This window comes from Eucyclogobius newberryi, unplaced genomic scaffold (assembly GCF_026437365.1).
Source record: "Eucyclogobius newberryi isolate DKJ021-1_F unplaced genomic scaffold, fEucNew1.0.hap1 SCAF_8, whole genome shotgun sequence".
NCBI classification, from domain to species: Eukaryota; Metazoa; Chordata; class Actinopteri; order Gobiiformes; family Gobiidae; genus Eucyclogobius; species Eucyclogobius newberryi.
The window spans coordinates 39,259,515-39,272,569 of NW_027316500.1; the positions used below are offsets into that span (position 1 = coordinate 39,259,515).

The 13,055-nt window shown below is 45.6% G+C and overlaps 1 protein-coding gene across 3 annotated transcripts in view; it reads left to right on the forward strand.

The window, feature by feature from the left end:
• LOC140350954 (endothelial PAS domain-containing protein 1-like) overlaps positions 1-13,055 on the forward strand; it is a 123,941-nt gene that overhangs the window by 73,721 nt on the left and 37,165 nt on the right. For all 3 annotated transcript variants that reach the window (XM_072436556.1, XM_072436558.1, XM_072436557.1), the window contains exons 5-7: positions 3,668-3,780; positions 4,543-4,745; positions 6,575-6,681. In XM_072436556.1, coding sequence (XP_072292657.1) covers positions 3,668-3,780; positions 4,543-4,745; positions 6,575-6,681 — 423 coding nt within the window. The remainder of the gene's footprint in view (positions 1-3,667; positions 3,781-4,542; positions 4,746-6,574; positions 6,682-13,055) is intronic.

Genomic DNA, 13,055 nt, shown 5'->3' on the forward strand with positions numbered 1-13,055 from the left:
TGTTACATAGCATATATCATACATATATGTACATAACATATATCATACATATATGTACATTACATACATCATACATATATGTACATAACATATATCATACATATATGTACATTACATAACATGTATCATACATATATGTTACATAACATATATCATACATATATGTTACATAGCATATATCATACATATATGTACATAACATATATCATACATATATGTTACATAACATATATCATACATATATGTTACATAACATATATCATACATATATGTACATAACATATATGTTACATAACATATATCATACATATATGTTACATAACATATATCATACATATATGTACATAACATATATCATACATATATGTTACATAACATATATCATACATATATGTACATTACATAACATATATCATACATATATGTTACATAGCATATATCATACATATATGTTACATAGCATATATCATACATATATGTACATAACATATATCATACATATATGTTACATAACATATATCATACATATATGTTACATAACATATATCATAGATATATGTTACATAACATATATCATACATATATGTACATTACATAACATGTATCATACATATATGTTACATAGCATATATCATACATATATGTACATAACATATATCATACATATATGTTACATAACATATATCATACATTTATGTACATTACATAACATATATCATACATATATGTTACATAGCATATATCATACATATATCTACATAACATATATCATACATATATGTACATAACATATATCATACATATATGTTACATAACATATATCATACATATATGTACATAACATATATCATACATATATGTACATAACATATATCATACATATATGTTACATAACATATATCATACATATATGTACATTACATAACATATATCATACATATATGTTACATAACATATATCATACATATATGTACATAACATATATCATACATATATGTACATTACATAACATGTATCATACATATATGTTACATAGCATATATCATACATATATGTACATAACATATATCATACATATATGTTACATAACATATATCATACATATATGTACATAACATATATCATACATATATGTTACATAACATATATCATACATATATGTACATAACATATATCATACATATATGTTACATAACATATATCATACATATATGTACATAACATATATCATACATATATGTTACATAACATATATCATACATATATGTACATAACATATATCATACATATATGTTACATAACATATATCATACATATATGTACATAACATATATCATACATATATGTTACATAACATATACCATACATTTATGTACATTACATAACATATATCATACATATATGTTACATAACATATATCATACATATATGTACATAACATATATCATACATATATGTTACATAACATATATCATACATATATGTACATAACATATATCATACATATATGTACATTACATAACATGTATCATACATATATGTTACATAGCATATATCATACATATATGTACATATCATATATCATACATATATGTACATAACATATATCATACATATATGTTACATAACATATATCATACATTTATGTACATTACATAACATATATCATACATATATGTACATAACATATATCATACATATATGTTACATAACATATATCATACATATATGTTACATAACATATATCATACATATATGTACATAACATATATCATACATATATGTTACATAACATATATCATACATATATGTTACATAACATATATCATACACATGAATACATGTGCTGCACTGATCCATCAGGAAGTCAGTGCTCCACCTGCAGGTGGAGTCAGACACGTTGAGCTGGGAGAGCTTGTCCTGGAGCAGAGCAGGAGGTGGTGTTGATGCAGAGCTGAAGTCCACAAACAGGATCCTGGAGTAGGTTCCCGGGGAGTCCAGGTGCTGCAGGTGAAGTGGAGAGCCAGGTTAAAGGCATCGTCCACAGATCTGTTGGCTCTGTAGGCGAACTGCAGGGGGTCCAGCAGGGGGTCCAGCAGGAGGTCCAGCAGGAGGTCCAGCAGGGGGTCCAGCAGGGGGTCCAGCAGGGGGTCCAGCAGGAGGTCCAGCAGGGAGTCCAGCAGGAGGTCCAGCAGGGGGATCCAGCAGGGGGTCCAGCAGGAGGTCCAGCAGGAGGTCCAGCAGGGAGTCCAGCAGGAGGTCCAGCAGGGGGATCCAGCAGGGGGTCCAGCAGGAGGTCCAGCAGGAGGTCCAGCAGGGGGGAGGTGAGGGACTTGAGGTGGGGCAGGACCAGGCGCTCAAATGACTTCATGACAGACGTCAGTGCCACAGGTCTGTGGTCATTAAGTCCAGTGATCCGGGGCTTCTTGGGGACAGGGACAATGATGGACGACTTGAAGCAGGTCTGAGTTTATTTTTCAGATTATTTTTGTTCTCTGTGTTTAGCTAATGCTCCACCCTCAGCACATTTATTGAAATGCCTCCCATGTCACTAGTATTGACTGAGCTGATCCGATATTTCTTCCAGTTTGATTTGAGGTTTGTCGTATGGCAGAAGACACACGGATACAGGAGCTCTGAATTTATCACATTGTGCATACGAGTGTTTCACAATGAGAGATGATCAGTCCTTCAGTATGTACTGTGTACTGTGTACGGTGTACGGTGTACTGTGTACGGTGTACGGTGTACGGTGTACTGTGTACGGTGTACTGTGTACTGTGTACTGTGTACTGTGTACGGTGTACGGTGTACTGTGTACAGTGTACTGTGTACGGTGTACGGTGTACGGTGTACGGTGTACAGTGTACGGTGTATTCACATGCATCTGTTGTAACTCCATAAGGGATGCCGACAGTGCACCTTCAGCACCTTCGGCACCTTCGGCACCTTCGCACCTTCGGCACCTTCGGCACCTTCGGCATCCCCACATTGCATTTATCAAGTTTAGGACTCCACCAAATGTGATGGTTCATTTTTGGATTTAGCACCAATAGTTTTGGAATTGTGTTTGTCCATATTTGTTGCATATACTTTCACAGAAGTGATTGTCCTGTAATCAAAGAGGCCTGCTGCATGTGTCTGTGCTCTATTCTGTCAAAATGCTTGTCCCTCTAAACTTGCTCAAAAACTAAACATGGCACAACAGCGCCCCCTGGAAAAGTCTAAATACAGTGCACCTATGGGAGTCCCAACATTTGTTGTCAAGCCAGGAAATGATGCACTCGCATTCCCCTCATGAGGACAAAAATATGATTGTGGCCACGCCCCCCGACTAACCGTATGGCCGACATCTTGTCTGATTTGCCCTCATTTGAATCAGTTGTTTAACTTTCAAGTCTGGCCCCACAACTTATATATACCCTATATATCAATACTGCACAAATTGTGGCGTCCCAATCCAAAAAGCCAATTGTAACATGTCATATTTCTTACAGCGTAGCCATAGCAATGTGTGAGTTCAGTGAGACTTGTGCTGAGTACAAAGCAGGCCTCAGGCACACAGCACTGAGGGCCTTCGATGCCGCTTGCAGCTTTAATCCTGTTATTTCTCTTCTTGTGTACTGTTGGGCTGTCTCCAAATGAAATGTAAGCTCCTTTGTTACAGGTAGTGCCAAAAATGTCAAGGAGCTCACCACAGACAGAGACTTCTTCATGAGGATGAAGTGCACAGTGACCAACAGGGGGCGCACGGTCAACCTCAAGTCCGCCAGCTGGAAGGTAAAACAAGGCTGTTGTGGTGGGATTTGTATTATTATAGTATTCCTTTGTATGTATTGTGTCTTTCTGTGATTTCTTCTTCAGTGTTTGATTTTAATACCTTCAAACGTTTGATTCACTTAAAGTGCGACTCTTATGAGGAGGAACATCACACTTTATTATTATTTACAATTATTGTGTCTATCCGTCATAAATACTACACATTCATTTGCTGTAAGAAAGCATGACCAAAGATTCAGAAAATTCATAATTAACGAACAGTTTATTAAGTAACTGCAACCACTCAACCCGGTGGTGGTCGTGAGGGGGCGGAGTCTTGGCCAGTATGGGCAGGCCGGGCGCACTGTAGCTCGCTCCAATAATTCTTTTGTTCACATAGAATTAGATTATCTTTACGAAGCACATTCATGACCTCCTTTGTTTCTGTCACAAAAATGCTCTTTCACATCCTTCAAAACCAGAGCGATACTTTCGATATTACAGTATTTTATAGGAAGATTTTAACTGTTACCTATTCATTATGTTTTTTGAATATTCATTGAAACATCTGTCTCTCAAAAAGTATAACTCCACATAACTGTATCTGTTTTTATTTTAAATCTGAAACTTTTAGTCTGGGGGATAAATTATTGGAACACTTGGGAAAAATATGGAACCAAATATGGAAAAAGATGGCAGTGTTTTCTTTGGTCATGTTTCGGGCATGTTGGTCATTGGCGTGTTGGCAAGTCACAAAGGGTTCATGGTGACATATGGTTCCAGGTGCTGCACTGCACAGGACAGCTGAAGGTGTACAGTGGGGCCCCCTCTCGAGTGCTGTGTGGTTTTAAAGAGCCCCCCCTCACCTGCGCGGTCCTCATGTGTGAGCCCATCGCCCACCCCTCCCACATCGACACGCCCCTGGACAGCAAGACCTTCATGAGCCGCCACAGCATGGACATGAAGTTCACCTACTGCGACGACAGGTACCACACTCCCCCTGAGCGACAGGTACCACACTCCCCCTGAGCGACAGGTACCACACTCCCCCTGAGCGACAGGTACCACACTCCCCCTGAGCGACAGGTACCACACTCCCCATGAGCGACAGGTACCACACTCCCCCTGAGCGACAGGTACCACACTCCCCCTGAGCGACAGGTACCACACTCCCCCTGAGCGACAGGTACCACACTCCCCATGAGCGACAGGTACCACACTCCCCCTGAGCGACAGGTACCACACTCCCCCTGAGCGACAGGTACCACACTCCCCCTGAGCGACAGGTACCACACTCCCCCTGAGACGGGCTGGTCTGAGTTCAGCTGGAGAGAGTTGTTTTGCATCCACACACTGATCTGTTGCACCAGCAGGAGGCCCCTCTGGCCCCTCTGGCACCAGCAGGAGGCCGGTCCATGTTTAGTCCTGACTCTGGCACCAGCAGGAGGCCGGTCCATGTTTAGTCCTGACTCTGGCACCAGCAAGAGGCCGGTCCATGTTTAGTCCTGACTCTGGCACCAGCAGGAGGCCGGCCCATGTTTAGTCCTGACTCTGGCACCAGCAGGAGGCCGGCCCATGTTTAGTCCTGACTCTGGCACCAGCAGGAGGCTGGTCCATGTTTAGTCCTGACTCTGGCACCAGCAGGAGGCCGGTCCATGTTTAGTCCTGACTCTGGCACCAGCAGGAGGCCGGTCCATGTTTAGTCCTGACTCTGGCACCAGCAGGAGGCCGGTCCATGTTTAGTCCTGACTCTGGCACCAGCAGGAGGCCGGTCCATGTTTAGTCCTGACTCTGGCACCAGCAGGAGGCCGCTCCATGTTTAGTCCTGACTCTGGCACCAGCAGGAGGCCGCTCCATGTTTAGTCCTGACTCTGGCACCAGCAGGAGGCCGCTCCATGTTTAGTCCTGACTCTGGCACCAGCAGGAGGCCGGTGCATGTTTAGTCCTGACTCTGGCACCAGCAGGAGGCCGGTCCATGTTTAGTCCTGACTCTGGCTCCAGCAGGAGGCCGGTCCATGTTTAGTCCTGACTCTGGCACCAGCAGGAGGCCGGTCCATGTTTAGTCCTGACTCTGGCTCCAGCAGGAGGCCGGTCCATGTTTAGTCCTGACTCTGGCACCAGCAGGAGGCCTCAGTTTGTGGCACACACACAGGTTACACAACACAATAATCTTATCATCCGCTCAGCAGGACAAAGGTTTCTTGTGGCTCAGACTCTTTGTACGTCCAAGTTTCAAACAAGGACCCATTTTCTTCAGAGGACTTTTTTGTTGAAATGTAATCGCTGAATAAATCTTGTTACTAATTACACAAATGAGCTGTGGGCGGGCTCGGCCGGACTTACACTCATTAGGAACATTGGGTTCTCCGCTCTGACGAGAGAGACGTGAACACATGAACAAAACAGAGTTGTCTTGTTTTTCAGATCAATATCGTGGTTTTTAAATGACAAATAAACATAATGATGACTTATGTCTCCTCTGGACAAACACGGCTTTTACCATTTTGGGTCGAGGGCTAAACATAATGTAACATTGAAAATCTTTTTTCACTGATGAGTTGGTGTAATCCCTCATTGGTCCAGGAGGGTCCAGGAGGGTTCTGGACAGTCGTCTGGACTGGGATCCAGCAGCGCGGGGAGGGGCCTATGGGACTTGGAGGGGCCTATGGGACTTGTAGGTGCCCTATACCTTATCCCTTTAACTTTGCTTGGCTATGATTGGCTGACGGTGACAGGAGGGAGGAACCAGGTGCGGTGGATTTAAACCTGGTGTTCATGTGTGTTTGTTTGTGTGTGTGTTTGTGTGTGTTTGCAGTGTAACAGAGCTTATGGGCTACACACTGGAGGATCTGATTGGCCGATCGGTCTACGACTTTTACCACGCCCTCGACACCGACAGCGTCACCAGGTGCCACCACAACTGTACGTACACCATCATTGAGACGCTCTCCTCTCCATACACGGGCCAAATTGTGCCTAAACTAGTACATGTGTCACTGGCTCTGTAAAGGCTCAATCCCACAGAGGAGGAGCTTTAGCTGCAGATATGTGCTGGCCCCGGGCCAAGGAGCAGAGTGCCATGGGAACCGGCCCCGCACTCAGAGGAGGGCCCAGGACAGTGACATGTAGCACATGCGGCACATGCAGCACATGCGGCACATGCGGCGCATGCAGCGCATGTAGCACGTTCATTAGCGTGCTAGCATGGAGCTGGGCATTAGAGTGTGCTGCTGCGGGACACTCTGGTCACGTTGGGCGTGAGAGCGGGGCAGCACACTGATACTGAGCTCTTTATCTCAGCACTGAGGAGCCAAGTCAGGACTGAGGACGGAAGAGGGGGTCACTGGAGACACACTGGAGACACACTGGAGACACACTGGACACACACTGGACACACACTGGAGACACACTGGAGACACACTGGACACACACTGGACACACACTGGACACACACTGGAGACACACTGGACACACACTGGAGACACACTGGAGACACACTGGACACACACTGGACACACACTGGACACACACTGGACACACACTGGAGACACACTGGACACACACTGGAGACACACTGGAGACACACTGGACACACACTGGAGACACACTGGACACACACTGGAGACACACTGGAGACACACTGGAGACACACTGGACACACACTGGAGACACACTGGAGACACACTGGACACACACTGGAGGCTCACTGGAGACACACTGGACACACTCTGGAGACACACTGGACACACACTGGAGACACACTGGACACACACTGGACAGACACTGGAGAAAACTGGAGACACACTGGACACACACTGGAGACACACTGGAGACATACTGGACACACACTGGAGACACACTGGAGACAGACTGTAGACACACTGGACACACACTGGAGACACACTGGACACACACTGGAGACACACTGGACACACACTGGAGACACACTGGAAACACACACTGGAGACACACTGGACACACACACTGGACACACACACTGGACACACACACTGGACACACACACTGGACACACACTGGATACACACTGGAAACACACTGGAGACACACTGGAGACACACTGGACACACACTGGAGACACACTGGAGACACACTGGAGACACACTGGAAACACACTGGAGACACACTGGACACACACTGGACACACGCTGGAGACACACTGGACACACGCTGGACACACACTGGACACACACTGGATACACACTGGACACACGCTGGACACACGCTGGACACACACTGGAGACAAACTGGACACACACTGGACACACACTGGACACACACTGGATACACACTGGACACACACTGGACACACACTGGACACACACTGGACACACGCTGGATACACACTGGACACACACTGGACACACACTGGATACACACTGGACACACACTGGACACACACTGGAGACACACTGGACAGACACTGGACACACGCTGGACACACGCTGGAGACACACCGGACACACACTGGACACACACTGGATACACACTGGACACACACTGGACACACACTGGACACACACTGGATACACACTGGACACACACTGGACACACGCTGGACACACGCTGGAGACACACTGGACACACACTGGACACACACTGGACACACACTGGATACACACTGGATACACACTGGACACACGCTGGAGACACACTGGACACACACTGGACACACACTGGACACACGCTGGACACACGCTTGAGACACACTGGACACACACTGGACACACACTGGATACACACTGGATACACACTGGACACACGCTGGAGACACACTGGACACACACTGGACACACACTGGACACACATTGGATACACACTGGACACACGCTGGAGACACACTGGACACACACTGGATACACACTGGACACACACTGGATACACACTGGACACACACTGGACACACGCTGGACACACGCTGGAGACACACTGGACACACACTGGACACACACTGGACACACACTGGATACACACTGGACACACGCTGGAGACACACTGGACACACACTGGACACACACTGGACACACGCTGGACACACGCTGGAGACACACTGGACACACACTGGACACACACTGGACACACACTGGATACACACTGGATACACACTGGACACACGCTGGAGACACACTGGACACACACTGGACACACACTGGACACACATTGGATACACACTGGACACACGCTGGAGACACACTGGACACACACTGGATACACACTGGATACACGCTGGACACACGCTGGAGACACACTGGACACACACTGGACACACGCTGGAGACACACTGGACACACACTGGACACACACTGGACACACACTGGACACACACTGGATACACACTGGACACACACTGGACACACACTGGACACACACTGGACACACACTGGACATACACTGGACACACACTGGACACACACTGGACATACACTGGACACACACTGGACACACACTGGATACACGCTGGACACACGCTGGAGACACACTGGACACACACTGGATACACACTGGACACACACTGGACACACACTGGACACACACTGGACACACACTGGACACACACTGGACACACACTGGATACACGCTGGAGACACACTGGACACACACTGGATACACACTGGACACACACTGGACACACACTGGACACACACTGGACACACACTGGACACACACTGGACATACTACACATTCACACTGGGATTCAGGGATGAACCCTTTTCTTTAACAGAAAAACATGCGACAGTAGAAAATATAATCAAACAATAGAAATGTTAAAATAACCGATAATAATTGAGTTTGTAACAGAATCAGATCAACTACAATAAAAAATAATAAAGCTGTAACTTATAACTACAGTTTGGTTGCATAGTATTACATAGTCCTATCACATAGTACTACATAGGCCTATCACATAGTACTACATAGTCCTATCACATAGTACTACATAGTCCTATCACATAGTACTACATAGTCCTATCACATAGTACTACATAGTCCTATCACATAGTACTACATAGTCCTATCACATAGTACTACATAGTCCTATCACATAGTACTACATAGTCAAATCAAATCAAATCAATTTATTTTTGTAAGGCCCACAATCACAACAACAGTTGCCTCTGAGGGCCACAGGGAGAAATGAATCAACAATGTCTGTGGTGGCGATGGAGTCAGACAATGTCTGTGGTGGCGAGGGACGATGTCCCAGGGTCCTCTGTCCTTAGACTCTCCTTCTCGGCCAGGAAAAACTACAAAAAAACCTCTTTGGGAAAAAAGCGTAGAAACCTGGAGGAGTTCCAGTGAAGGAGAGATCCGACTCTCACAGACGGACAGACGGACACAAGGAGACTGGAGCTGGACCCACTCTTCAGGCAGATGAGGGACCGTCAGAGGCGAGCTGGACCCACTCTTCAGGCAGATGAGGGACCGACTGAGGCGAACTGGAGCCACTCTTCAGGCAGATGAGGGACCGTCCACACAAGGCAGGGACCACTTCACCAGGGGAGGGGCATCTGGGTCCACAGGTCCTCAGGAGTGAGAGAAAGAAAAGAAGGCGGTGAACAGTTTGCAAGTGGAATCAAAAAATAAATATTGTTTGATAGCATAAGTAGTCAGAAGAAGAGGATAGTGCTCAAGCTGTCATACTTCCCCCAGCACAGTTACTCCTAGGGCAGCGTAGCTGAAGCTGTGGGTTTATGTTTCTGTTCCTAACTAGTCTGACCATAAGCGATTTCGAAGAGGAACGTTTTAAGCCTGGACTTAAATGAAGAGACTGTGTCAGCATATTTAACATGGGTCGGAAGCTGATTCCATAACACAGGAGCTTGGTAGCTAAACGCTCTACCTCCTACAGTACTTTTAGAGACTCTTGGCACCACCAGAAGGCCAGCATTCTGAGAGCGAAGAGCTCTGTTTGGATGATATGGTTCTATAGCATCTTTGAGGTAGGATGGGGCCATGTCATTTATGGCTTTGTAGGTCAAGAGTAGAATTTTGAATTTGATTCTAGACTCGACGGGGAGCCAGTGAAGAGACTCCAGCACTGGCGTAATGTGCTCTCTTCTTTTTGTTCCTGTTAGTAATCTTGCTGCTGCATTTTGAACCAGTTGAAAGCTTTTTATGGAGCTTTTAGGACCTGCTGTGAGCAGGAGTTACAGTAGTCTAATCTAGTCGTTACAAATGCATGGATAAGTTTTTCGGCATCACTTTAAGGCAGGATTCTTCTGATTTTGGCTCTTGTTGCGCAAATGGAAATAGGTTGTTTTACAAGCTTGATTTATATGAGCTTTAAATGAGAGCTCCTGGTCAAATAAGACTGAGGTTTCTTACAGTAGAACTGGAGGCTACACTAAGATCCAATAGAACTATCACATAGTACTACTATGTGATAGTCCTACGTAGTACTATCACATAGTACTACGTAGTACTATCACAGCTGCTATAAGTTATACAGGATGTTGCTGTTGCATTGGACAAACATGAAGAATGTGCTGCTGTTTCTGTTGATTTATCAAAGGCCTTTGATCCAGTGGATTCTCTTGGATCACTGGATTCTCTTATATCACTGGATCCTCTTGGATCACTGGATCCTCTTATATCACTGGATTCTCTTGGATCACTGGATTCTCTTGGATCACTGGATCCTCTTATATCACTGGATTCTCTTATATCACTGGATTCTCTTGGATCACTGGATTCTCTTGGATCACTGGATCCTCTTATATCACTGGATTCTCTTATATAACTGGATTCTCTTATGTCACTGGATTCTCTTGGATCAGTGGATTCTCTTGGATCACTGGATCCTCTTATATCACTGGATTCTCTTATATCACTGGATTCTCTTGGATCACTGGATTCTCTTGGATCACTGGATCCTCTTATATCACTGGATTCTCTTATATAACTGGATTCTCTTATGTCACTGGATTCTCTTGGATCAGTGGATTCTCTTGGATCACTGGATCCTCTTATATCACTGGATTCTCTTATGTCACTGGATTCTCTTATATCACTGGATCCTCTTATATCACTGGATTCTCTTCTATCACTGGATCCTCTTCGATCACTGGATCCTCTTGGATCACTGGATTCTCTTGTCACTGGATTCTCTTATGTCACTGGATTATCTTGGATCACTGGATCCTCTTATGTCACTGGATCCTCTTGGATCACTGGATCCTCTTATGTCACTGGATCCTCTTGGATCACTGGATCCTCTTGGATCACTGGATTCTCTTGGATCACTGGATCCTCTTATGTCACTGGATTCTCTTAGATCACTGGATCCTCTTATGTCACTGGATTCTCTTGGATCACTGGATCCAAATTCTATAAAATGGTTTATAGATGATGTCACAAATGAAGCTCCAGCTGTTTCTGATGATGCTTTCAATCTGAAGGTCCTTATCTTAATAAAGGAGTTCCTCAAGGCTCTATCCTTGGACCACTGTTATTTACAATTTACATCAACTCAATTTAACATCATCTAAAACACAGAAGCATCAACTACAGTCATGTATGTTAGAGCGCCCCCTGCTGCACCTGTCATGTGTGTTAGAGCGCCCCCTGCTGCACCTGTCATGTATGTTAGAGCGCCCCCTGCTGCACCTGTCATGTATGTTAGAGCGCCCCTGCTGCACCTGTCATGTATGTTAGAGCGCCCCCTGCTGCACCTGTCATGTATGTTAGAGCGCCCCCTGCTGCACCTGTCATGTATGTTAGAGCGCCCCTGCTGCACCTGTCATGTATGTTAGAGCGCCCCCTGCTGCACCTGTCATGTATGTTAGAGCGCCCCCTGCTGCACCTGTCATGTATGTTAGAGCGCCCCCTGCTGCACCTGTCATGTGTGTTAGAGCGCCCCTGCTGCACCTGTCATGTATGTTAGAGCGCCCCCTGCTGCACCTGTCATGTATGTTAGAGCGCCCCCTGCTGCACCTGTCATGTATGTTAGAGCGCCCCCTGCTGCACCTGTCATGTGTGTTAGAGCGCCCCTGCTGCACCTGTCATGTATGTTAGAGCGCCCCCTGCTGCACCTGTCATGTATGTTAGAGCGCCCCCTGCTGCACCTGTCTTGTATGTTAGAGCGCCCCCTGCTGCACCTGTCATGTATGTAAGAGCGCCCCCTGCTGCACCTGTCATGTATGTTAGAGCGCCCCCTGCTGCACCTGTCATGTATGTTAGAGCGCCTCCTGCTGCACCTGTCATGTATGTTAGAACGCCCCCTGCTGCACCTGTCATGTATGTTAGAGCGCCCCCTGCTGAGCGCCCCCTGCTGCACC